The sequence below is a fragment of the Dermacentor andersoni genome, chromosome 1 (assembly GCF_023375885.2).
Source record: "Dermacentor andersoni chromosome 1, qqDerAnde1_hic_scaffold, whole genome shotgun sequence".
Lineage (NCBI taxonomy): Eukaryota > Metazoa > Arthropoda > Arachnida > Ixodida > Ixodidae > Dermacentor > Dermacentor andersoni.
In genome coordinates this window covers 160391133-160416832 of record NC_092814.1, presented here as the reverse complement: position 1 = coordinate 160416832, position 25700 = coordinate 160391133, and the positions used below count along the sequence as shown (strand labels likewise).

At 46.8% G+C, this 25700-nt stretch overlaps 2 protein-coding genes across 2 annotated transcripts in view; one reads left to right on the top strand and one right to left on the bottom strand.

Annotated features, from left to right (window-relative positions):
• Window positions 1-16982, top strand: part of LOC126547127 (large neutral amino acids transporter small subunit 2-like) — a 118947-nt gene extending 101965 nt beyond the window's left edge. The window contains exon 11 of the transcript XR_008608962.2: window positions 14628-16982. The gene's annotated coding sequence lies outside the window, so the exon portion shown is untranslated. The remainder of the gene's footprint in view (window positions 1-14627) is intronic.
• On the bottom strand, window positions 15429-23067 carry LOC126547135 (adult-specific rigid cuticular protein 15.7-like). Its single transcript, XM_050195015.3, has 4 exons — window positions 22789-23067; window positions 21335-21424; window positions 19691-20039; window positions 15429-17787 (listed from the first exon to the last, which is right to left on the bottom strand). The coding sequence occupies exons 1-3, from the start codon at window positions 22801-22803 to the stop codon at window positions 19719-19721; spliced, it is 426 nt and encodes a 141-aa protein (XP_050050972.1). The 5' UTR covers window positions 22804-23067; the 3' UTR covers window positions 15429-17787; window positions 19691-19718.
• Window positions 23068-25700: the final 2633 nt, after the last annotated feature.

Below are 25700 nucleotides of genomic sequence, written 5' to 3'. Positions count from 1 at the left end.
ATGGGGAGGTAAAGTGATAGAAAAGTACAGATAAAGAAAGGAGCATAGACGTACAATTACAGTCGATCACTGTCACCGCATACCGTCACCGCACAGCACTCTAGCACTTGCAGCACTATAAACATCTGTTCAGGCGACAGCCGCTTGCCCAATTCTGCTGCCCTTAAAAACTGCAACAGTACCTTCATCGCCCTCCGCTGCGATGGCTCGTGATGTCGGCATTCTAAATAAATTCCTCAGTTAGAGGTCTTTGTTCAAAGCGCGCTATCGCGATTGCGAGCGATCGTCTCTGTAAATTGTAGCGAGGACAGTCACAGAGAATGTGCTGATGGGTCTCCTCGCTACCACAGTCATCACACGAGGCGTCGTCGGCCCATACGACTCGGAATGCAAAAGGCTTAGTGACGGCAACCCCTAGCCATATTCAACAAAGCAGGGTAGCTTCGCGACGGCAGAGTCCAGCTGCCATGCAAAGGCGTAGAGAGGAGTCTAGGTTGTGCAGCTGGTTGTTTTGAAAACTTCCTGCGTTCCAGAAGGAGAACGTGATATCACGGATGAGCATTTGAAGTTTTCTAGCGGCATCTGTCCTTGATAACTGTATCGGCTCCTCTTCGTCGCCTTGAAGAGCCGACCGAGCAGCGTTATCCGCGTGTTCGTTCTCTATGACGCCGCAGTGACTTGGAAGCCACTGAAATGTCACGTGGTGCCCTTTCTCAGTCAAGGTATGCATTAGTTCTCTAATCTCGAATACCATTTTTTCGTGTGGTCCACGCCGCAGGGCTGATAGCAAAGACTGCATTGCTGCCTTCGAGTCACTGAATATTGACCATCTTCGAGGTTCTTCGCTGACGAGACGAAGTGCCGCGCGAGGAGCTGCAAGCCCGCAGCCGTCGGTGTCGTTGGGTGACACGTCTTGAAACTGATGGTGGTGCCTTTCGCTGGGAAAACCACGGCTCCATGGAACACTGGAGAGTTGCCGATCCATCAGTATAAATATGTACGTGGTCGGCGTACCTCTCCTGCAAGAGGAGCAGAGTTGTTTAAGTGCAGGTGATGACAGCTCAGATTTGACAGCACTGCAGGTCGAGCCAAACACCATGGAGGAATCAATGGCTTAGTTGCGGCGGTGAAGCCTGATGGAAAGCGGGTGTAATAATCCTAAATTGTTGTACAAAATGATGCCTGCGGCCTTTCTGACGGTAGTGTTGCCAGATGATGGGAACGGGCACGGGCAAAGTGCCTAATATGCACTCTCAACACTTCCACCGCAATGTGTGTTTGTATGGGTTGGTCCCGGGCGATTGGAATAGTCGCTACTGTCGATGTGCATTTTGGCAAACCAAGACAAACCCTGAGAGCGTGAGCATGAATAGCCTGTAGAGCACGATGATTTGTCTGGCAAGTGGTCAGTAACGGCGAACTATATCTCAAGAAGCCCAGAAGAAGAGCCCTGTACAATTCCAACATTACATGCACCGACATTCCTCAAGTCTTTCCGCCCAGAAACTTGAAAAGCTGGGAGATCTCTGTCAGACGCTGTTTCAAGTAGGTCAAGTGCGGGCTCCATGAGAGATCTCTATCAATGATTATGCCAAGAAACCTGTGAGTCTTCTCATAATAAGTTATCTGGCCATTTATTGAGATGCGTAGGGTATCATTGGTTTGCGAGTGAATGCCGTCAGTGCACATTTGTGTGACGAGATTTCAAGACCTTGGTTGCGGAGGTATATAGCTGCCAGAGCAGCACCTTTTTGAATCCCTGCACGTATCTGAAGACGTGTCACACCTGAAGCCCATATACATATGTCGTCTGCGTACATAGATATCTTGATCGATGGTGGCAGATGTTCAACGAGACCAATGAGTGTGAGGTTGAATAGGGTGGGGCTTGGAACACCGCCTTGAATAACACCTCGCTAGGTGTAGTGTCGTGCGGTTTTACCATCGGCGGTACATACAAAGAACGATCTCATAAAAAGGTAATAAGAAATCCATTGAAAAACTCGACCACCTAGGCCAACCATCTCAAGAGCATCGAGGACAGCCTCGTGAGATACGTTATCGTATGCCACCTTGACATTCAAGAACAAAGCTGCAGATAACTTTTTGCATGACTTTTGATGTTGGACATACGTAGCGAGATCAACAAGACTGTCTACTGATGAGCGACCTCGACAAAAACCAACCATGCAATTTGGGAACTTGTAGTGTTCCAGATACCACTCCAAGCGGGCAAGGTTCATCTTTTCCATTATCTTTCCCACACAGCTGGCCAGCGCTGTTTTCGGCGGTATGAGGTGAGTTCAAGTGGAGACTTGCCTTGCTTCAGGAGAGGCACCAAGCGGCTTGTCTTCCATTCTTCGGGCACCATGCCATCTTGCCAGGATACGTTGTAGAGATCTAACAGTTCTATCCGTGCGCCTTCACTCAAGTTGTTCAAGGCGCGGTAGGATATTCCATCTGATCCCGGGGATGAAGAACGCCTGCATAGAACAAGAGCCGCTTCAAATTACTCCATTGTGAAAGGAAGATCCATGCGGCAGTCACGCGAAACAGGGATGTCACTGGGGGCTGGAGATCCTGGACCGGTTGCTTGAGCAACGATCCTTGCACACGTCTTCTGCAACATCAGCATCCAGTCGCCTCTGGAAGAGCGCCAGCGCTTTAAATTGGAAGCGTTGTTCAGGGAGGGAACGCAGACCACGTGTGGTTCTCCAGATGTTAGAAAGTGGCTTTAGGGGGTCTAGTGACTGGCAAAACATTGTCCAACGTCGATATGCCAATCTATCCATGCGCCGTTCAATTTTCTTTTGTAGTTGTCTGGCTGTCCTAAGGTCATCGATGGATTTCGTACGCCGATATCGCCGCCCCGCACCACGACGGAGTCTACGAAGCCGCTCCAACTCTATATCCACTTCCGTGTGCTTCGACGAAACCGTGACCGTGCGCGTGGCGTCTCGCATTGCAGACTTGTTTATTTCCTCTAATCCAGAGGACAAGCCCTCTCGACAAGCATCTTCCATGGCAGAAATAAAATTAGTCCAGTCAATTAATCGAGTGGTGTTCCGTGGGAAGGACCTGGACATCCCTTTGATGATAAGGTACGTGGGAATGTGATCACTCCCGTGTGTCTCGATATCGAAAACCCTTTAACACATCTTGTGAAAGAACGAGACGAAAGCTAGGTCAAGACAGCCGCCATAATTCAAGCCTCGTATAAACGTTGCGCTGCCGTCATTCAGGAGTGAAGGGCCGTGGTTGCAGGCGAAGTTTGCTTGTATTTGCTTGTGCTTCCCCATGCCATATGGTGCGCATTAAAATATCCGATGATGATATATGGAGCAGGACACATCGACAAGATGTTCGTTAATCTTTTGAATCAAAATTACTTGAAGGCGATATATAAACGCCTGCAAGTGTAAACATGAGTTTGCCCTTTTTAATTGTTAGGAAAACATCTTTATTGTCATCGTGAGGCAGAATTGGCTGGCGAACATAGGTCGGTTCTCGACGAATTAAAACGATGACTTTGCTGCTTGCATCAGTTGTTGTGGATATACAGCTTTGTATCCCAATAATCTGACTGGTTTCTACACGTGAGGCTCACATATGGCAATGATTGGGAACAAATTAGTATAAATATACTGACGAAAGTCTGAAAGGCGTGACTTTAGTCCTCTTGCGTTCCACTGGATGATTGACGCTACCTTGACTTCTTCTAGAAAGGATAGGCGATGCTTGGCCATGTCTCTATTCGAGAGATTCAAGTACTGGGCTTAAGGCGTCCAGTACTTTCAGTGCACTTCGAGCAGACGTGGTTCGAAAGTTCGACAAAATCACACGAATGACATCTATGAGAGGACGCAGCATTGAAATAACTTGACGATCAGCTTTTAGCGTGTTATCAGCGGTAGGAGTAGGCTCCCGAGCGGGCTTACAATCTGTGGTTCTTTGGGAAGTTGCCGGCTCGGAAGCGCAGGCCATTCTTCTTGAGAAAGATTCCTTTCAGTTGAATTTCTTGTGCTGTTCAGCCCCTTTGTGGCCTGACTGGAGAATGTGGGTGCTACAATGGAAAGGCCTTTCTCCTTTCGTGTCTCTGCCTTCTTTGAGGAGGTACGGTGACGCCGACGCTGGATCGTTTCAGCAGCCTCCCTGTGTGACGAATTGTGCCGAACCATTTGCTTGATAACTGCGACCTCTTGATGTGAGGGCAGTCCCTAGACGAGGCAGCAAGGCAACCATTACAGATGCCACATTTTAGGACAGTAGCCCGGCAAGTCTCCTCCGCGTGAGGTTCAGCACACCGGGGACACAGTAACGAGTTTGGATAGACACCCTTGACATGTCTAAGCCTAAAACACTGATGGCATTGAAGAAGCCTTTGTACGAATTGTCGAACAGGGTGTCGGAAGCGACCGACTTTTACGTGAGATGGTGTGCAATCTCCTTTGAAAATTAGTTTGACGCAGCGTGAAGTTTCAAGGCGGCTCACGTGCGTGATGACAACACCCCCACTTGCTGGTTTGACGAGGACAGGCAAGTCCGCGTTGGGAATGGCGACATCAATGTCATAAATTACACCTACTGTGGATGCATCGTCCATCGGGATATCGAAACGCACTTTGATGCGTCTTAGCTCCGAGATTTGCTTCAGTTTTTCGAGCGCACTCCCGTCGGAAACATCGATTGCGAGGACATTTTTCCGCGTATTTATCCGAATGTCCTTAATTTCATTCGGCACGACCCATTCCAAGAAAACAGATAGCTCTTGCTTGTTCAGCAATCGGAGGTTGCTTGAGGGTTCCTCGGGCACGAACGCAATGGCGTGAGGCCAGCGTTCAGGCCTTGACTTCAGGGTCGCCGTGCTCGCTTTGGTTGATGTATTCGCGTTGACAATCCTCCTTTTGGCCATCTTTCTGCGGACAGAGCTGAAGCTATCATCCGATGAGTCTTTACCCGACACAGAGTACATCTCGATCAGTGTCCTCGGTGTCACTGAGCATGCTTCCTTTCTTCCTCGTGAAGGACGGCCGTGATGACCTCTGGCCAGGAGGGCCTCTGGAAGGCTCCGCGTCCATGGCCACAAGGCCGGTAGCCGAGGCACAAGGAAATTCCGAAGATTTCGCCAGAAACCAGAGAACACAGATAGAAGTGTTCCACCAAGAAGAAACTTCGTCGTCTTCTCGGAGTGGGTGAAGCATGACAAAAGAGTGGCGGTAGGGGCGTTTCAAGGGCGGCCATTCGGCTATGTCATGGAGCGAGCTGGAGAATAGCTCGCGGAGAGGGCACAGGCATGCAACCTTGTAGTAGTAGCGGGCGGCCTAAATGACGTGCTAAAGCGGAAAGGGGCGAGACTAGGCCAGCGTTTGGCGTAGGGTGTAGACGACTTGCGCCAGATGTCTTCTCGCCTGCAGATTCTGGTGTGCATGGCGCCGAAGGTACCTGTACGTGACACTAACGTACAAAGAACAGTTGTGGTGACTAATGAGGCGATTTGGAAAGTGAACCGGGAAAGAGGTTTCGAGGTTATGCAAATCAACAGGGAAATGAGAAGGTATGGTGGTTTTCAAAGAGACGGAATTTCCTTCCGTCACAGGCTTGGACGAGAATTGGGCTGGCGACTTGCTGGGCGTGCAATTGTTATTTTGGGAGCCCACGGGTACTCAGGCGGGCAGGGTAAGTAGTAATCAAGAAGGCCCCCTGGGGAACCTTAGACTAGCATCACCGGAAACAACAACAACAACGAAAAAAACCCAGAAAAAACGGGACAATTTCTTGCTGTGCAATAGGTTACATAAACATGCAAAGCGGCAAAAGTGATTAGAGATTGAGGCGCAGTTAAATATAGATGAAATAGGTGTGTTTGCACTTACAGAGACACACCTTAGAGACTTAAAAGAGTCACCAATGATTGAGAATTATGTTCGGGAACGGTGCAACAGAACACAATTGGAAAGAAAGGGAGGGGGAGTCGGAATGCTCATACATCACGGAGCCAAACGGCAAAGAATAAATTTAAAGTGTAAAGAGCATCTTTGGTTATCCGGCACAGTCGGTGGAAAGAAAGCTTGGCTGAGCGTGACGTATTTATGGACGGGAAAAATTGTGAAGAGAAGAATGAAGGGGCGCTATAACGTAAACCTATTCCAAACTTTTCTATTCCAATTCGGCAATCAGCACTCCACAATTGGTCAAAAAAATTTCGGTCTATACCCTCACTTCACCTGTCTCTCACAGGACGTCATGAAAACCGCAAAAACGCCTTATTTCACATGGTATGTGCACAATCATTGTGCGTGATAATACCAAATGAAAGAAAAATTATTTCTGATTCGACGCCTATTTCGCCATTAGCCCTCTGCTACTGCTCAAGCGTTTTCGGGCTGCGCTCACTTCTCCTGTCTCTCACACGACGTGATAAAACCGCGTAAACTCACCGCGTCAAAGTGACGTGTATGCGTTAAAAGCGCATTAATATGCCGAACAAGACTGATTGTTTTTTTCTGAATAGCCGGGCGGCGGCCCGTTCGTGCTCGCGGCAGCTCCGACTGCCGGGGGCATGGATTTATTTGCTTATAATAACTTTTTGCATGGCAGTATAACGTTATCGAGTCTTTTCGGCACATATACGTCCATTGCTCTGCAAGCTCTTCCTTGCTGAGGATTAGTTCAGGCTGTAATTTTAACCTTCCGTTGCACGCTGAAGCAATTTTGGACCAGGCACCGCAAGCTAAGTAAGGGAAAGTGGACCAATCGCAGATGCCGGCACCACCCTCTTCATCCGGTTATCGATTTTCAGTGCGCTTGCTCGGCGCCAACGAAACCCTCTCTACTTGAGAGTGCTCCTCGCCTCTTATCACCCAATTACATAAGACAAGTCGCTTATTGTAGGCAATGTTATTCGTTTTTAAAGCAAACAAAAGTGACCTCCTATAAACGAGGACCACGTTTGATTTGGCTTTTCAAACAACGCGGCGGGTTGCCGCCCGATGCTTGCGTCGGTGGTTACGTAAGTTTGACGTCAGGAGATTGGAATAAAAACAGATTGGAATAGTTTTACGTTATGGGGCCCAGGAGTTAGTGGAATGCAGAAGTGCATTTATTAAGAATTTCGGAAATAATGCTGAAATCATCCTGTTCAGTGACATGATGGCCACATGCAGGATCTACACGGTTATACCGACAACAACGGGAAGTTAATGCTAGGTGTCTGTATGCAATGTAACCGCGTTATCATGTCTATGGGGCCTAAATGTGATGACCAGATCACATAGGAAGGCGGAAATAGGCAGTGAACGATCGATTACTGTCTGATGACAAAAGTAAATTATTAGTTGAGAGAAATGGTCATTGACGAAGGAGGGTATAGCAGCATAGGTAGAGACCATAAACGCATCATCTTGAAAATTGGATATGTAGTAGAAAAGAGAGTAAGGAACGAAGAATGGCCACTCCAAATTTGAACGCTGAACAAATAAATGTAGTCACAACAGTCGAGAAAGAACTTGACAAATGTCCAAGCACGAGGTCGGAATAAAGTAAGCTTCTAAGTGCAATGGCGAGAGAAATGAGGCAATAGAACCAACAAGCTTGTTGTAAAGGAATAAAGGAAACCGTGAAGGTGGTGGAACAGGGAGATACGAGAAGCGATCGATGAATGGCAGAAGAGAGAGAGAGAGAGAAGTTTAATGATACGAAATGCTGAGAGGTGGGCCTGAGGTATATTCCTCTAGCCAGCTACTTGGCATTGGGGGAAGGGGAAGAGGGAAAGAAAGAGGGAAGAGGTGCATGATGGGTGACGATGACGATAGAAGGAAGAGGTAGAACATATCGCAAGCAATTTGGCATGCTCAAAGTCTGCAATCCAGGCCCGTAGTTTTTAAAAAGTTCAGTAATGCCTGAATGGCCTTGAAACTCGATTGAGCATCTGGCCAAGGGCCTAAAATAACGGCAGAAAGCATCACGAGAGCATAGGCAGGCCCAAAATGCACAGTTGCCGCAGCATGAAATAGACAGGAAAAGGGAAATATACCGGGAGAAAAGATCTATGGTTCAAATACTGGCTCAAGCAAAGATTAAACGTGGAAGTGAACGCTGGTTGTCAGAAGTACGTGAAACAACGAAGGGTTCACCTGGAATATTTTGGAACCACATAAAATGATTAGGCAGGAAGTCAACAACAATACAACAACATATCCTAGACAAAGATTGAAATAAACTGGAAGGGGATGCGGGCATTAAATTACATCCGAAAAATAACAGCCGAATTTTATCAAGGCAATGACGAGGTTGTATTTGAAGAAAAAAAGAGCATGAAAGAGAACCAGATGGGAAAAGAGCTGGTGCTGACAAATTTCAACTGGAAGAAAGCCGAAGAGAAAATTCCTAAGCGGACAGCCACAGGGCTAGACGAGGTTCCCGTCAGGCTGATTAATGAGCTACAACCAAGAAAGTAAGGAAGGTCTGTTGTAAGCAGCAGGAAAATGCTTACAAGGTAGGCGAATACCCGACAGTTGGCGAAAAAAGTAGAATGAAGGAAGGAAGGAAAAAGTGGAGAAGGGAGGCAGGGAGGTTAACCAGTTTAGCTTAACCGGTTTGCTACCCTACACATGGGGACGGGATGGGGGGGATGAAAGACGGGGAGAAGAGATAGAGAGCACATAACACGGCACACACATCGTTGCTTACAGTCTGTCACTCTTGCGCGGTACGTGACATCACTGTCAACGCCGCTTGTCCAAGCCCGTCTCCTTCATAAACCGAAGTAGACCGTTCGTCGCTTTCACCTGCGATGTCTTCTGTCGGCGGCATGTGAAAATCGTGTCGAGGGACAATGGTCTAGTGTCAAGGTGCGCTAGAACGGATGCCAGGGACTGTCGCTAAACATTATATTCAGGACAGTCGCACAGAATGTGTTCCAGCGTCTCCTCGCAAAGACAGGCATTGCAGAGAGCGTTGTCGGCCATTACAATGCGAAACGAGTCTGTGTCTGGACTTCGGCAGTCACACGTCCTCATATACGTGCACGGCTTCAAAGAGCGGCTACTTTGACAGCGAGCTACTTGTGTGAACAAGGTCTCAGCATATCACCAGAAAAATGCGCCCTAGTGGCATTTACTCGCAAACCAATGACGCCTTATGTCATCTCAATCAATGGGCGGACCATTTCCTATGTCAGAACCCACAGATTTCTTGGCGTAATTATCGACCGAGACCTCTGTTGGAGCCCGCACGTGGCCTACATGAAACGGCGCCTGACAGCAACCTCCCAGTTGTTTAAATACTTGACAGGAAAGACGTGGGGGATGTCAGTAGACGCAATGCTGAGACTCTACAGAGCTCTCTTTCTCGGTTTTTAAGATATAGTCTACCTTTACTGAACAACACCTGCAAGACAAATATTCGTGTTCTGCAGGCAGCACAAGCTCAAACACTCAGAGTTTGTCTTGGTTTGCCCAGATGCACGTCAACTGAGGCAACTATTGCGATTGCTCGGGACCATCCAATGCAAACTCACATCATGGTGGAAGCCCTGAGAACGCATATCAGACATTTTGCACGTGCCCCCTATCACCACCTTGCAACACTACCTTCAGACAGGCACCAAGCATCATTCTCTAAAACTATCGTCAAGTACAACGACAAACTTCCCTCGGGCTTCACCGCTGCATCTAAACCATCGATACCCCCTTGGTGCCTTGTCAGCCCCACAGTCCATCTCAGCGTACCAGTAATCGGGAAAAAGTCTGAACTGTCGTCGCCTGTGCTGAAACAACTGTCTCTGCTTCTTCTGCACGAGTGGTACGCGGACAGTGAACATATTTATACTGATGGTTCCACAAACATCCAGTGTTCGTCCGGTGCTGTGGTCGTCCCAGCAAGAGGTATTACCATCAGCTTTAGGACTGACCACCCAACGACATCTACATCTGCGGAACTAGCTGCTCTTCGCGCTACACTTTGTTTTGTCAACCAGGAACCACCTCGACAATGGTCAATTTTCAGTGACACAAAGGCAGCCCTACAATCTGTGCTATCAGCTCTGCGTCGCGGGCCATTCTAACAGCTCGTGCTCGAAATTAGATGCCTACTCATGAGATGCATCACATGAGAAAGGACATCACGTGACGTTTCAGTGGCTGCCAAGTCACTGCCGCGTCATAGGAAATGAAGACGCCGATAAAGCCGCTCGGACAGCTCTTGAAGACACACAGGAAGAGGCCATACCACTTTCACGGTCCGACGCAGCCAGCAGACTTCGAGTGCTTGCACGGGAGATCACGCTCTCTCTGTGGTGCACACCAAGCAGCCAGACCAACTGGAGCAATCGTCAACACGACCTGCCCTCCTTGATGCGTCTCTGTATGCTAACTGGACTCCGCCGAAGTGAGGCCACCCTGCTTTATCGCTTATGGCTAGGGGTGGCCTTCACGAAATCTTAGTAGAATTAAATGAATTTATAAAGGTAAAGGGGAGAAAGATAGAATTCCCTCGTGTAGACCGTTGACCAATACGTCCATAATATGCAAGTTAGCAATGCAGGTGCTTAAATTAAAACTGTAAACATGGGCAGAAAAAATGGCATATTGTAAGAACTTCAGAAAGGCTTCAGAATTGGTAGGCGTTCGGATGATGACTTATAGGTTGTCACTCAGTGTATAGACATATCCAGAGAAGAAAGGAGACCGTTACAGGTGCCTTTTTTAGACATCACTGGAACATATGACAACGTAGACAATAACATTTTGTGGGATATTCTGGAAGGCGGAGGTACAGGCGACAACTGCATACAGCTTCTGAGGAAGATTTACCGAGAAAACACCGTTTGCATTGAATGGGAAGGGATGAGGAGCGACGATAAAGTTGATATCACCAAGGGATAGATACAGGGGTGCCCTCTATCCCCGCTGCTGTTTATGATGTGCATGACAAGGATGGAAAGGGTGCTAGAGGGAAGCAATACCAGGGGCTGTATAACGTAAAACTATTCCAATGTGTTTTTATTACAATCTCCTGACGTCAAATTCGCGTAACCGCCGAGGCAAGCATCGGGCGGTCACCTGCAGAGTTGTCTGAACAGAGCAATCAAACGCTGTCCTCGTTCTTAGGAGGTCACGTTTGTTTGCTTGAAAAACGAATAACATTGCCTACACTAGCTGAGCGGCTTGTCTTATCTAATTGGCTGACAAGAGGCGAGGAGCACGCTCAAGTTGAGAAGGATTCGATGGGGCTGAGCGACAACACTGAAAATCGATAACCGGATTAAGAGGGTGGTGCCGGCGACTGCGATTGGTCCGCTTTCCCTTACTTAGCTTGAGGTGGCTGGGCGAAAATCGCGGCGGCATGCAACGGAAGCTTAAGAATGACGCGAAAACGGATCTTCAGCAAAGAAGAGTTGGAGGAACGAGGCCGTAAACATGCCGAAAGTGCTCGAAAACATTACACGGCCACGCAAAAAGATTTATTATACGCAAATGAATCCATGCTGTCCGGCAGGTGCGAGTAGCCAGTGCCTCAGCGATCGGCGGCTGCCATCTTTTATTCCTTTCGGAACGGGGCAGTCTGCGGCTATACAGGAAAAAATTCAGTTTTGTTTGGCATATTAATGCATTTTTAACGCTTACACGTCACTTTGACGGGGTGAGTTTTTGCGGTTTTGAGACGTCGCGTGACAGGCAGGTGAAGTGGTTACAGCCCGAAAACTTTTGACCAATAGACGAAGGCTAATGGCGAAAAGTCGTCGAATAAGAAAAAAACTAGTTTTCTTTCGTTCGGTCAAATCATGCCTAAACAGTGTGTACGCATCATATCAGATGGGGGAGATATCGCGGTTTTCGTGACGTGTGACGAACAGGTGAAGTAGGGGTGGTCCCAAAATGTTTTCGACCAATCGCGGAGGACTGATTGCAGAATTGGAATAGAAAAGTTTGGAATAGGTTTACGTTATATCGCCCCTGTATGTCATGCGACATCACAAAACCGCCCAAACTCCCCGCATCAAAGTGAAGTATACGCGTTAAAGATGCATTAATATGCCGAATAAAACCAATTTTTTTTTATGAATAGCGAGAGACTGTCCCGTTCCGAAAGGAATAGAGGATGGCTGCCCGCCGATCGTTCAGGCAATCGCTACTCGCACCTGCCGGTGAGCACGGATTTATTTTTGTATAATAAAGCTGCTTGCGTGGCAGTAAAACGTTATGGAGCCCTTTTGGCATGTATACGACGTCGCTCTGCCAACTCTTCCTTGCTGAGGATCCGTTTTAGTGGCATTCTAAACGTTCCGTTGCACGCCGTTGCGTAACCACGGAATCGTAGCTCATTCGCAAAGCTATGTTGACAGATTTGAATTATATGTGCATTTCGCTCACATTTCCACTTATTTAGTGCGACATAATTGAATCTATTGTCGATGCGAAAAATCTGAAAATTTCATAGTTACTGTTAAGCAATCGTTGCGCGGAGCCTTATCATTCCTTGTAATCGCAAGATTTAGACCCGTTGAGATGGCTCTGCGCGCACGTACGCGCACGCACGCACGCACGCACGCACGCACTCACGCACGCACGCGCGCGCGCGCGCACACAAACACACACACACACACAAACACACACACACACACACGCACACACACATACACAGGTCGCAAGTGCTCGCTTGACACATACAGTTCCGTCCAAAGTGGACGAACGATGCTGGATAGGTAACTAGCTGCAACATGCATCGCATAAATTCAATTTCCACAGTGCATGGGATCTGCGGAATTTTTTCGATAGCGTTTACTCTCTTCTCTAACCCCGTAGAGGCCGCTTGGCTTGCTTTTCGTGCCGTTGCCAAAACATTTATTTGCTATTGGAATGATAGCTCTTTTATGCAGCTAACCATTGCACAGTTAACTTGTTTATTGAACCATGGCGGGGCATGCATAATAGGTTTGGATTATCTGAAGTTCGACATAAGGGCTACGCACGAAATCTGCAATTGATGAAACATTCGATTGCATTATTTGTCTTCTCATGGTTGTACCTGCCGTAATGGCAGGCGGATGCCTTAAGAAAACTCTTGCAACAGCGATATGCAGCACGGAGCTTAGTCGGCATTGCGTGCTGTGTGAACATAAGCCGCCGTCAACTGCGGCTCTTGGACTCGCTTGTCGTTACCGGTGACAGCGTCCGAAAGTCCCTACTATGACACGATGCAAGCGAAATCGCACGGTTCTCATGTTTCTAACCTTTTTCTGAAGTCCACATTCCCTGGGACTGACGTGATACTGGCGGTCAACTCTGCCGGGTCTTCCGTGTATGCACTTTCAATGCATTGTGTGAATCCGCCGAGGGGATTCACGAGGGGATTCGCAATCTTGTTTGTGGGTGGTCAACGCTTTTGACGCGACCGAACAGTGGCTTGTAGTAATACCACCCCCCGGCGCCAAGCTGCTCCAATTCTAATTGTAATTATAGAGTATATTGGACATCAGCAACTCGAAATACGATTTTTTTCTTTTAAATGAACGGGCGCCTTTTCGGTCATTTAGCACTGTCGAATGAAAAGTTGTATTTACCAATATCAAAACTAACAGAAGCATTGAAAGCGAAAGTGAAGATTGTACTTCTGTATTATTAAATCACCTGCCGTGGTTGCTTTGTGGCTATGGTGTTGGGTTGCTGAGCACGAGGTCGTGGGATTGAATCCCGGCCACGGCGGCGGCGTTTCGATGGAGGTGAAAACACCCGTGTACTCAGATTTAGGTGCACGTTAAAGAACCCCTGGTGGTCCAAATTGTTCCGGAGTCCCCCACTACGGCGTGCACGTAAAACCCCATAATATGATCTTTTTTTTTATAGAGAAATCCGTCCCCCCAAAAAAGGATAAGCATCCCATCATTGGCACTTAGTGAGATCCTAGGAACTGATAAGGATTTCAGACCAGTACGCATTTGGGCTGGTTGGTTCATGATTACTAGCAGAAAACAGCGCTAAACGACAGGACGAAGAAAGGAAATTGCAGTGCTGCGGTCTGTGTCCCTCTCTATCCTGTCGTTTAGTGCTGTTTTCTGCTGATAAGGCTTGTCAGCGGTGTTAGGCGTATTCTCGCGCTCAAAGCCACAGACGAGTTGCCTCCATGATAGAAATTTTTATTACTTAACAGACGCCGCTGTGCGCCTAGTGGCGTTACACTGTGATGATAATGCTGGAGCTCTCGATTAAAGGCTCCATTGGGGGGAAGCTATAGCACCAAAACACATGTGCGCTGTCAGTGTGGATATTGCCGTATATGCGGTGACTATACAAGTTACGAGTTGCTTCAGGCGTACGATGCCCCTTATTATGCTTAGAGTTGCAGCATAGCTTGCACGAGCACTTTTTCATCGTCCATTTTAGCTTCGCTCGGTGTGTTGCTTGCCTGATGGCTGGTGTAAATACAAGCATGAATGTGTGTGAGCAACTAGCAAAGGTGTTCTTTCTGCTTTAGTAGCTGCAGTAGACCGATAGCACGACCCATATCGAGCTCGTTCTGGTTTTACTGAATCAGGAAATATTTTTTTTCTGTGAAGGGACAGCCCTCGTGAAAGTACAATGAAATACGTGAACATACTGTTTTCCTCTTGCCTATATTCTCTTTTATAGATGCGCATATAGGCAATTCAGGAGCATGCAGGAGCATGATGGAGTACGTATATATTGGTTCTGCTATGCGCTGGTCGCATGTCTTGTACTGGTAATGTGATAATCAACAAACTTGTTGTCTTCATTAAAATAAAGCTCTGGGTGGTGCACATACTATGGTGTTCTAGTAGTTCATAACGTTCTCTGAAAATGTTGAAGGTAGTACCTGCTTGTAGAGCGCTTACGTCCTCCTGTCTACGGTTACGCAGCTACCGAGGAAAATTGTACTTGACTATTTGAAACCATCACATCAAGCCAAATCCTTTATGTGGGTTTTGTTTATCGTTTCTTTTTTCACATTTATTTATTTCACCTTGTTATAATGCTGTTAATATTGGACACCTTCTGCATATTACTAGCGGAATTACTATTACTGCGGCGCGTAAGCCGTAATTCAGTTGTTATATTAATATATTATATTATATTTTTGCATTCAGATTTGCCCGTCAGTACTGCATGCGCTGAATGTATGAACGCAATGTTTCTTTATTGGGGAGGGGGAAGCATTTTTTATCTGCTTCTCATGGTACTCATAAAGTGTAAAAATGGGCTAGTTGGCATTTGGACATCATGATCGCTCAAAAAAAGAAAAAAATCAAGGGAAGGGGCGTTGATGGTGGGAGCAAATAAGTGCATAGACAGCGCCTAATGAACATTCTCTATGTTTCTGTGCGCTACCCAAGATAACGCACGTAATTTCACGCAACGCTTCTTTGGCCGGCCAGAGGTGTACAACTGTCTAGGCATGGCGGACTTCAGGCATAAGGCAAACAAGTAGCATTCTTTTATTTTCGTTGAACCAAACGCACACTTTGTACAGAGGGTAGTGGAAATATTAAATACCAAATCGCAGACCCGATGACGGACACGAGTTCCGGGACCTGTATAACTTTCGCGTGCCTGCGGGGTCAGTGCAAGGCTGAGCGCTCACACATTTGCCACAAAACGCGCAGAGGCGCACGCACAGCTCAAGGACGGCCGCAACGTACCGTTTAATAGAATCAACATGGCTTTCAGCATGCAACACGACGGCACGTTGGCACTGCGAGCAACGACCACTTGCAGACAAGAAGGAGCGTCAAATCGACGTAGCGCGGGAAAGTATAGAAGGCGCCAGTCACAAATGAGCGTATGTACACAAAACTCGCTTAAACGAGACCTCAAAGCGCAGCGAAGCAATGCCGAATTTCGTGGGCATGCACATTTTATATCACGGTGTTTGCAATCTCGGGGAGATTGAAGCCGAAAATAACGTGCATTTTCAATTTCCAGGGGGCTAATGCGACTGAAAACGTCAGTTTTCCAGGCTGCAAGCCGCAGGCGCGACGAGCTAGTAGAGCGGAACAATACTTATACGGAGCAGGCGTCGTGCGGTCGAGTAATTGCAGGAAGTGGTCGTTGGAAGCAAAATCAGAATAATCTCGTTGCACGTGCGGCTAAAATGAGGGCAATGCTTTCTTATTGATTCGTAGGTTGTTCGCCAATGGTGCTCAAACTAAGAGCAATTTAGTCGCGCTAAGGGATTAAGTCCGCCGAAAACACGCGCGTCAGAACTGTGCAAGCCGAGAGCAGCGGTATCAGAAGCAGCACGGATCTAGAAAGACAGGCACCAAAGCTGCGCTGAACCGTCATGCTTCGCGGGAAAGAGTTAGGTGTTTGGTTACTTCCAGCCAGCGTACAGGCAACAGCATAAAAAAACACATACAAATATAAGCGAGAACAGCAGGGAATTGTCTGTACAGTTATTTATATTGCACGAGGGAAGTTTACAAACAGTAGTTAACACAACGCGGATAGTTGTTTGTACACTTATGCATAATGAACATGAAAAGTTTACAAAGAGAACAGCACAATGCATTGTCTGTACACTTATACACAATGAACGTCGACGTTGCCAAAGCCGGTGATTTCGTCATTAGGAGGGGGACGTCGCTGCCGGCTCAACAAAGTTTTCTCTTTTTAAGCAAACCGCCGAGGCTTAACGATTGAATTGACCAGTTAAGTCTCACGGCCTCTTCTTCATGGACCGCGCTGTGCTCTCACTGTAAAGCCAAGCGACTGTGTGAACAATTGGCCGTAGTGTCGCATAGATTGCTCCAATCCCTGACATTACATCAAGTGAAACGAAAAGAAAAGGGCTGCCACTGCAATACATTTCTTTTACTGCTACTTTGTTAAAAATTTAAGAAAGATTGTGTTGATAGAACATTAGAAAAGTTAAACAGGCATGCATCGCATCCATGTCTGTCACCACACTATTTAAACAAAGACACGAAGTAATGTTATGTTCGCTTTTATCTTGCAAAAAAAGATAAAGAGGCTGCCTTGAAGAAGTAACTTTTCTCAGGAATTTCATTTTCCTATTCCCCCTTTACCTTACCCCCAGTATGGCGTAGGAAATCAGATGCTCGTCTGGTTTACCTCCCGCCTTTCCTTTCCTAGCGTTTTCTCTCTTTGCGAGCAGGCTATGTACGGATCCATTCCGGGTCATAAAATTGTAGGAACCCATGGCCGTAGCTTTCCAGCATCATTATATTTTTTCCAGAATACTTATCAAACGGTGAATATTGCAAGTAATTCGAAGTTTCGGAGCCCGTTCAGTGGAAGCTTGCTTGCGCCGGCAGGAATCATCAAGGTGCTTCTCAACGTACCAGAGCGTCCGATTAGGACCGGTTAAATCTCCATGGGCCGGATGTTATTACCTAACTGAGTGTTGCTTTATTGCATACAATCCTTTCAATCATTTCAATTAATTTTGAGAATGACGACACTATGGCGGGCCAGAGTATTGTTGCTCTTTTAGCCTCATCAATGCAAATAAAAAAAAAGCTAAAGGAAGGAAAAGGTGACCTTGCGCATTTTCGGCTCTTGGCAATATTGAACGAATGCAAGTGCCTAAATAGTCAGGAAGAAGTAAAAAAAAAAAAAAAGAGGCAAGAAATACAGACACGCCCGACATGTTGGACAGGAGCACTGAAGCTTCGCCAGGGGGGTGGGGGGGAGGGGTGGCCACGTTGGTCGTCGCCATGCGCTCTCCCTGCTTGCCTGCATGCGTTGCCTCTGGAGGTTGCATTTTGTTCACTCTAGGCGCTTGGGCTTTTGTAGAAACTGCGAACGCTTTCTGAAACAGTAACAGTAAGACAACAGTAACGGCGTCAGATTTCATAGCGCTGCTTCTCTCAAAGTACGTATCATCTGCAACGATTACTAGTGCGACTGTGATGCTCTTTAGATAACTCGCCGTTTCATTGAAACTAACAGCCGCATACGCGAATAAACATTGATCTATTCAGTAATCACAAATAAGTTAGCTGACGCCATTTGCTCAGTTTTTTAAATGCGGCAGATAATGCGGAAATTATCATTTTGGAAGTCATGTGACGTAAAGGCTAACATCACATGAAGCAATACTCAATTGAAAACGTTGCATTCTTTCGGTTACCCGCTTTTGCATTCCGGCACCCGAAATAAAACGCGGGTAAAAATTACAGTGAACGCGACAGTGCCCGCTCGAACGGGTTGCTGTCATAGTTGTAGCTACCCGTATTTTTGTGCGCAGTGGCAGCAGCCAGTGACCAGTATTTTTGAGCGCGCAGTTACAATGCCGCGATCCATATGAACATTGCGTATTGTTCCCGGAGCAATCACTGAATAATATCATTTAACGTATGTAACATATTACAGTCATACATTCAGCAGTTGTGCGACCGATTGTTCATTCCTGGGCCTGCAAAGCTCCATGGTCTAGAGCTTCTTGTAATAATTTACGAATAAATTGATAGTTATCATCATAATTGTCATAAAGTGACTGCAGCGGCATGATGCTTTTGCCTTTCTGCAGAGCGCTTTATCATTTCTAGAGCTTGGTCTTGGTCACTTGCATTTGAGCGTTAACTAATCTCAGAAGGTCCAAGCACTTACCATCTAAAACACAGTTATGCGTAACATTGGTTATGGTATGTCTTGCACAACCTTTCGTGGAGTGCCCTATACTAAAATTTTGAAAGTACCTAACAAAGAAAACAAAACAAGCTGTTCTTTTTCTACTGGGAGACTTCATGTCCGTTTAGAATGGCAATTAGTACACTTAAGGACACTTACGAGATTACAACTTACATTATTACAGATTACTTACTTACAGATTACTTACAAGACATGCATAGAAGTCACCCGTGCAACAATAACTGCACGATCTTCGTGCTGTGTTTCTTTCCGGAGAGAATGGAGGTCTGATCCCTATACCGCTTCTAACAGCGTTCGGTGAGCAGAAACAAACCGGCGTTATGCAGAAAATGGGAGCCGAGAGTGCTCGCGATACACATAGAAGTTCTGGACCTCTAAACAAGTGTCCGTGGAAGTTCGCTAAGTAGTTTTAAGTATTTTGAAGGAAAAGAGGCGAAGGCGACTAAAATTATGTGGTTCATATACCCCAGTTGTTTCTTTTACAATGTGCACACAATTCGACAGAATCAGAGAGGCCGTAACTCGTGTGGCCGCACTTGATTACAGGCAGTTTACAAGGCCTCGTACTGCAATACCAGCGCTCTAAGGCATGGGACACTCAGAAGACTCCTCTATCATTGCCGAGACGGTTGGTACTCGATCACAGGAATCTGGGGATGAATACACATCGCCTTTTATTCGTAAATGCTCTTTGCCAGTGGTCCGCCGCCTTTGATGATAATATGTCCATACATCACGATTGTCTCGCACGTCCTTTTACAAACAGTTCTAGCGTAAGAACATTTCTTGTGAGCACAGGCCCCGATCGCACGGCTCTGTAATTACAGGTCTGATCACGCGTCCAGTGGCGTGCAAGCTTTCGACATGGCACGCACATAATTTGTTCGTTATATTGATCAAACCGGGGTATAAGACCAATAGAAGGGAGTTGTAATAGTAGCCGTCATGCGATGCCTTACTATCGATCTCCCCCTTTTTTTTTTACCTGTATGCAGAATGCCAGCGCGGAACTCGGGCTTTGTTACTTCAGTTACGCGCGCTACACAATGGCCATGACTTACTCGTCGTGGCTTCCGGGTGATCAGTGGTCTAGCCGTGGTATCCGCCGTAACCGCCGTAACCGCCATGGCCGTAGCCAGAGATGCCGTACGCGGGCACGTGCTTTCCGTTGGCCGAGTGGTAGGGCGCGGCCGCCGGCAGGCTCGTCTTGGTGCCGGGCTCGTTTGTCTTGACCATGGCACGGAAGCCCCACTTGTCGGCCACATAGTGCACGTGCCTGTGGCGGCCGTCGATGTTGCCCAGGTAGTAGGAGCCCACCACTGGTCCGTGCTTGGAGCCGGTCTCGTGACGGCCGTGGATACTGCCGTAGCCGTCCACAATGTCGTAACCGAACGAGTATTCGCCGTAGTCCTAGCAAGGGACAAAAGAGCCACGTAAATTACATGAATAAACGATTGGCTACACCAATTTCTTTCGCCATATTTGAAGCCAGCAACAGCGTCCCTGCCTTGGTACTTGCTCAAAGTCGTTCAAACAGCCCTACTTAAAGGCGATCTGTGCAGGGATAATGCAACGATTTTATTCCAACGCTATTCATTTCCGCGCTCCGTCAGCGGTCCTAGCAGCGCTCCACCTTCATTGTCATCGGGATTGGACGGTCGTAAACGGCGGATGGGCATAAGAGGAATACAATCGAGAGAAAGGAATCGTTACATTAAGCCGGCCCCGTATGACTTATGACTCCACTAATTATGGTAGAACGTGCGTAATCGCCACGCCACTCGACAAATGAGAGCTGGACAACCATGTTGTCATCAAAAAAGGCGCTCATACTGAGGTACTGTCAGGTAACCTTCTGATTCGTCGCCATCAATAGCATTGCAAACTTAGACCACAATAAGTGTCACGCCGTCAGTACTATCGTATTCTTAGCAAGTAGCTTGGAAAACCTGCTCTCGTCTAGCATTCCGATTGCCGAATCAAAATATGTGAGGAAAGTAAAGTTACACGAAGGCTTCATGAACCTTTTGTCATTCATTAATGACAAAACGTTCGTGAAGCGTTCGTGTAACTTTACTTTCCTCCCTCACATATTTTGATCTATTAGTTCTCGTAATACAAATAAAATCAAATAAAATCAATATAAGAACTGAATTACACCCTACATTAAGTTTTGTATAGAAAGGATGTTAGAAGTTCTGCTAGTGAAATTTTTTGGTTTTCCTATTATTAGGCAACTAGGAGTGACCGCCGCCACCTGAAACGCCAACGCCGTAGGTAACGAATAATAATAATTTTCTTTCGAGGAACCCGTATGGGTTTCCTTTGTAGCAATTGCTACGAACGGGTGGATGTCTGATTTTCCCTTTATTCATAATAATAATAATAATAATAATAATAATAATAATAATAATAATAATAATAATAATAATAATAATAATAATAATAATAATAATAACAACAACAACAAAGGAAACAGCACCAGAGGAAGTTGTCAGAGTCATATCTATGCATTCAATACCGCACTACATATGCATTCTGTGATCTGAAATTCGCTACAAAACGTATTACGTAACGGTCACAAGGCAAGAAGCTTAGGCCACCTTAGTTCCCTCTCCACTGCTGCCACAACTACTCCCTGGCTTTCACTGCACGCGCTGGGTGTGAAAAAACAACAACAACAACAAAGAAATGACGAAACTTACGTTCTGCTTCCTGTACGTGTTGCTGTGACCTCCTTGATGCCCGTGGTAACCAGCATTTGCCAGGGCCAGGAGTGCAAAAAAGACAGCAGCCTGCAGAGAAGAGCAGGAATGTTAATTAAGGTTTGCTGGAACGATCTTACGCCACAACAACTGAATTCATTACATGTGCACCGAAAATTACGAAGCTGCAAGGCATCAACGCATGTGTGCGTGTTAGAATTTATGAGATAGCCCATATCGGGCGCATATTAGGCGAGTTTTCACAATTCCATCAGGACGAGCTAATAGGAGGAAGTTCACGAAGGAAGAAGCCGGCATGAAGCGCTTGTCAATTGCATTTCATGACAAATACGAACGTCAAAAAAATCTGGACCCATTATTTACAAAAAACATCGGGTGTCAAATTCACAAAGCTTCTCGTTCGTAGGTGCTCCTTTCCATTGACTGTCGACTTCGATAATCGCATGTCCAACATCAGGATTTTCTGGAATTTTCTCTTACGGACAAGTCTAGTGTAGAAGGTTTTTGTGAATGCGGGCTCTCTTTCATAAGTGCTTTCCACGACTGACAATGGGCCTGGCGACAGCGTCGTTATTCGCGCCTATCGTTATCTTGAGTATCAGGCGCCCGAACGCCAGCCAATTAGGAAATCATATGACATACACAAAAAAATTGCTATGAAAAGCTCAGTTTTGTTTTCGTTCGTATTGGTTTACAAGGCAACGCACAAAGCAAAATCTAATACACCAATACAGAAAACAAATTATTTAGACTCGACAGCTTTCCTTCGTCAATCAAATATATCTAGCAGTGACAGTGGATGCCATGTCATAGAGATTTTCTATCTTCTTTTTATTTTCGTTAATTCATACCGCAATTCTCCAAGTCTTTGGGCTCGTACAAGGCTTAATTACTGTCTTTTCTATGATGTATATTCTCGCTATTTTGTTCCGTCTCGAGAGCTGCTTTCTCAAACAAGCTTACAAAGGTTAGCCCAAAGCTCCATTTCAGACGACATTTTCTTGACTTTGCTGCTGCGCTGTCGCGGCAAGTCAGGCTCATCCACTAGCAGGACGGGAGGAGCAGCGGAAAATAATTATTGGCAGGCAGTTTTCCGAAGCGTTAAATTATCAGGCTGCTTGGATCAACAACCTAATAATTTTTCACCAGGTTCACAGAGCATCCGTTTAGCGGGCGTCGAAGACTAGGCGGAGCATACACGCAGTCTAGAGGAAAGCGAAAAAAAAAAAAAAGATATAAAAGAGCGGTGTCGCCAACTCGGCCGAATTCCCGCGTCGCCATATCCACGGGGCCGTTCAGAGGTGCGCGAACACGGACTGCGCGGCGACAGCGAACCGATGCCCGACCCGGCACCGGTTGACTGCTGGCCGCGCAGCGTGGAGCAACAAGCGGCAGCAGCGCGCGCCCTTGAGGCGCCACCGCTCACTACTCACGGGTGCGAGCGTCATCGTGGTCGTCGTTGCGTCTCCGGCGGTGCGCACTGATCGAGCGAAGGGAGCGCGCGTCGGCGGTACACTGCTTGGTGGGGAGTGACCCTACCGCAGCGGGCCGCTTTATACGGCCATTTCCGGGCGGTGCTGCACCCACCTACTTTCTCCGCGCAACGGGCCAATCCGGCAGCGCAGAAAAGAAAGTATCTAGGCTAGCGGAGGTTATTAAAAGGGAGTCCCCTTGTAATCCCCCGGCCTTTGTTGCGCCGCATTAAACTCTTTCTTCAAACGGTTCTCACCATTGCGCCTCGCTTTCCCACGTGGCTTTTCCTTTTCGCCTCAGCTCGAGTGCGCCTCCTCTCAGACTGGCCGGAGATGAGGTGCGCATTACCTGTTTTACGCAGAACTGGGGAAAAGAGAGAGAGAGAGTAAAAAGTAATAATGCAACGCCGGGCCGACGCGCTGCGTTGTTCCGCTTCCGACGGTAAACATGCATTCCGACGACACGCATTCATGTCAATTGCTAAGCGGGGGCCGTTTTGTCGCCGCTATCAACAAAGCAAGGCGCTACTAGACGGCTCTCCACGGGCCACTGGCAGTGGAGGAAACATGGAACGTACATCGTTGTGGTCACCGCTTTACTTGTGCAGGGAAGATAGCTATAGCTCAGTGTGCTCTGTAACGACAGCGATTGCGCTCACGTAATTAGTCACACATACACACACACACACACACACACACACACACACACACACACACACACACACACACACACACACACACACACACACACACACACACACACACACACACACACACACACACACACACACACACACACAAACACACACACACACAAACACACACACACACACACACACACACACACACACACACACACACACACACACACACACACACACACACACACACACACACACACACACACACACACACACACACACAACACACACACACACACACACACACACACACACACACACACACACACACACACACACTCGATGTCGCCAATTTGGCAGAATTGCCGCGTCGCCATATCCACGGGGCCGTACAGAAGTGCGCGTACACGGACTGCGGATACGGAACACGGACTATATATATATATATATGTATATATGGTTAGTTTCTTCAAAGTTCATCACGCAGGACCCGACGTAAATAACATATGCAGGAAAGAGACGACGAACCTTTTGGAAGACTTATTTGCTCGACGTTTTCGGCTGATAGACCCTGACGAAGGCTGGTCAACCAGCCGAAAATTCCTGCATATATATATATATATATATATATATATATATATATATATATATATATATATATATATATATATATATATATATATATATATATATATATGTTGACAGGTGTACTTATTTATCCTTTTATCGAGGCTAACGACTTCTCGCTCAGCGAAAAACGCACCTGCATGATTTAGAACTTGCACGAATGTTATCGTTGAATCTATCTGTTGTACAAAGAAGCCTTGTATAATCAGATTGCATGCGCGACACGAATTATGTAGTAGTTTCTGGAAACCACGCGGGCACCATCGATTACACTAGAAACTTCGAATGCGTGATGTGTAAAAGCCGACGCGCTCGACCTGCAGATCAGATTCCGAAGATTGCCGACTATGTTCGCCGCTATCGTTGTGCTTTGAGTGTAACTTGCTTTTGTGGGCGCAGGTTCACCCAATAAAAAGTTGTACACAGTTTTGTTGCTGTGTTGTTCCCCGTGACTGCTATGCGACAGTATTTGAAGCACTTCCTCTCACGCCTTGGTGTTTCAGCACATTTCCGAGTTTCGCGACATTCGCTGCACAATGAGCGTTAACCCGTGGGTAAAAGACTGGCCTTCTGAGCGTGGGGTCATAGGTTCGAAACTGACCACTGCAAACGTTTTGCTTTTCCAATTTATTTTGTTGCCATACGTTGATTTATGGCGATTCGTCTTACGTGACAGACAGACCGGCGGGTTTCCTTGTTGGGTAGGCATAGAAATGCTTACGCATTAAAAAAATAATAAGTGCAGTAGGTACAAGTGAAAAACAGAACAATGCGAGGACACTGCCACAGAATCTTTAAAGGCACCAAAACAAACATCCACCTTTTCAAGCTATTTACTTTTCAAGTTATTTACATGACGTAAACTATAAGTTGAAAATTGCTACTTTTCGGCACCGCACGTTCTTCCCAGTCCACTTGCGTGAAAATTGCCTCAAATGCGCTCAGACAGCTAGAGTTATACGTAAGACAACCAAGGTTGAACATGCAGCCTGTGTAGAAGGTATACACGGCCCACTTGGCGTGTGTAAAAAAAAATAATTCTGAGAATTTTAATTGATGCGCTATTTCGTCCATATCCCTCCCCTACACGTACAAAATGGCTAGCAGAGCTCTCTTGACTACCGCCCATTACTTTTGAGCGCCTGCGATGCGATAGGGAGCACATTGAACAGAGCGATGAATTGAGCTAGTTGGGGTATACGTTCATTGTTCTTGCGCTGTGTGCTACACACACTGATGGGGACAAGAGGAACGCTGACACGAAGAAGCGCAGTCTCGTGTCAGTTTGTGTCTCCGTTCCTAGTGAGCGTTCTTCTTGTCCCCGTCAGTGCGAAGTGCATAGTGCAACAAGAATGAAGGGAGCATATCACACGGCGCGGAGTCAGATTTGGCCACACACCGTGTGGGCCACGTAGTTTGAGAATGGCAGGTGGTCAACCTTCCTATCCTTCCTCTATTCCTGCCTCTTCCTTGGCAATGGCTGTTCTCACCAAAAATACGGAGATTATGGAGCAGAGAGCCGACTACACTCACTAACCTACCGACTACGAGAAGTGCAACAAGAGCCATGAATCGACACCCCACCACCGACTGCATCTATGCGTG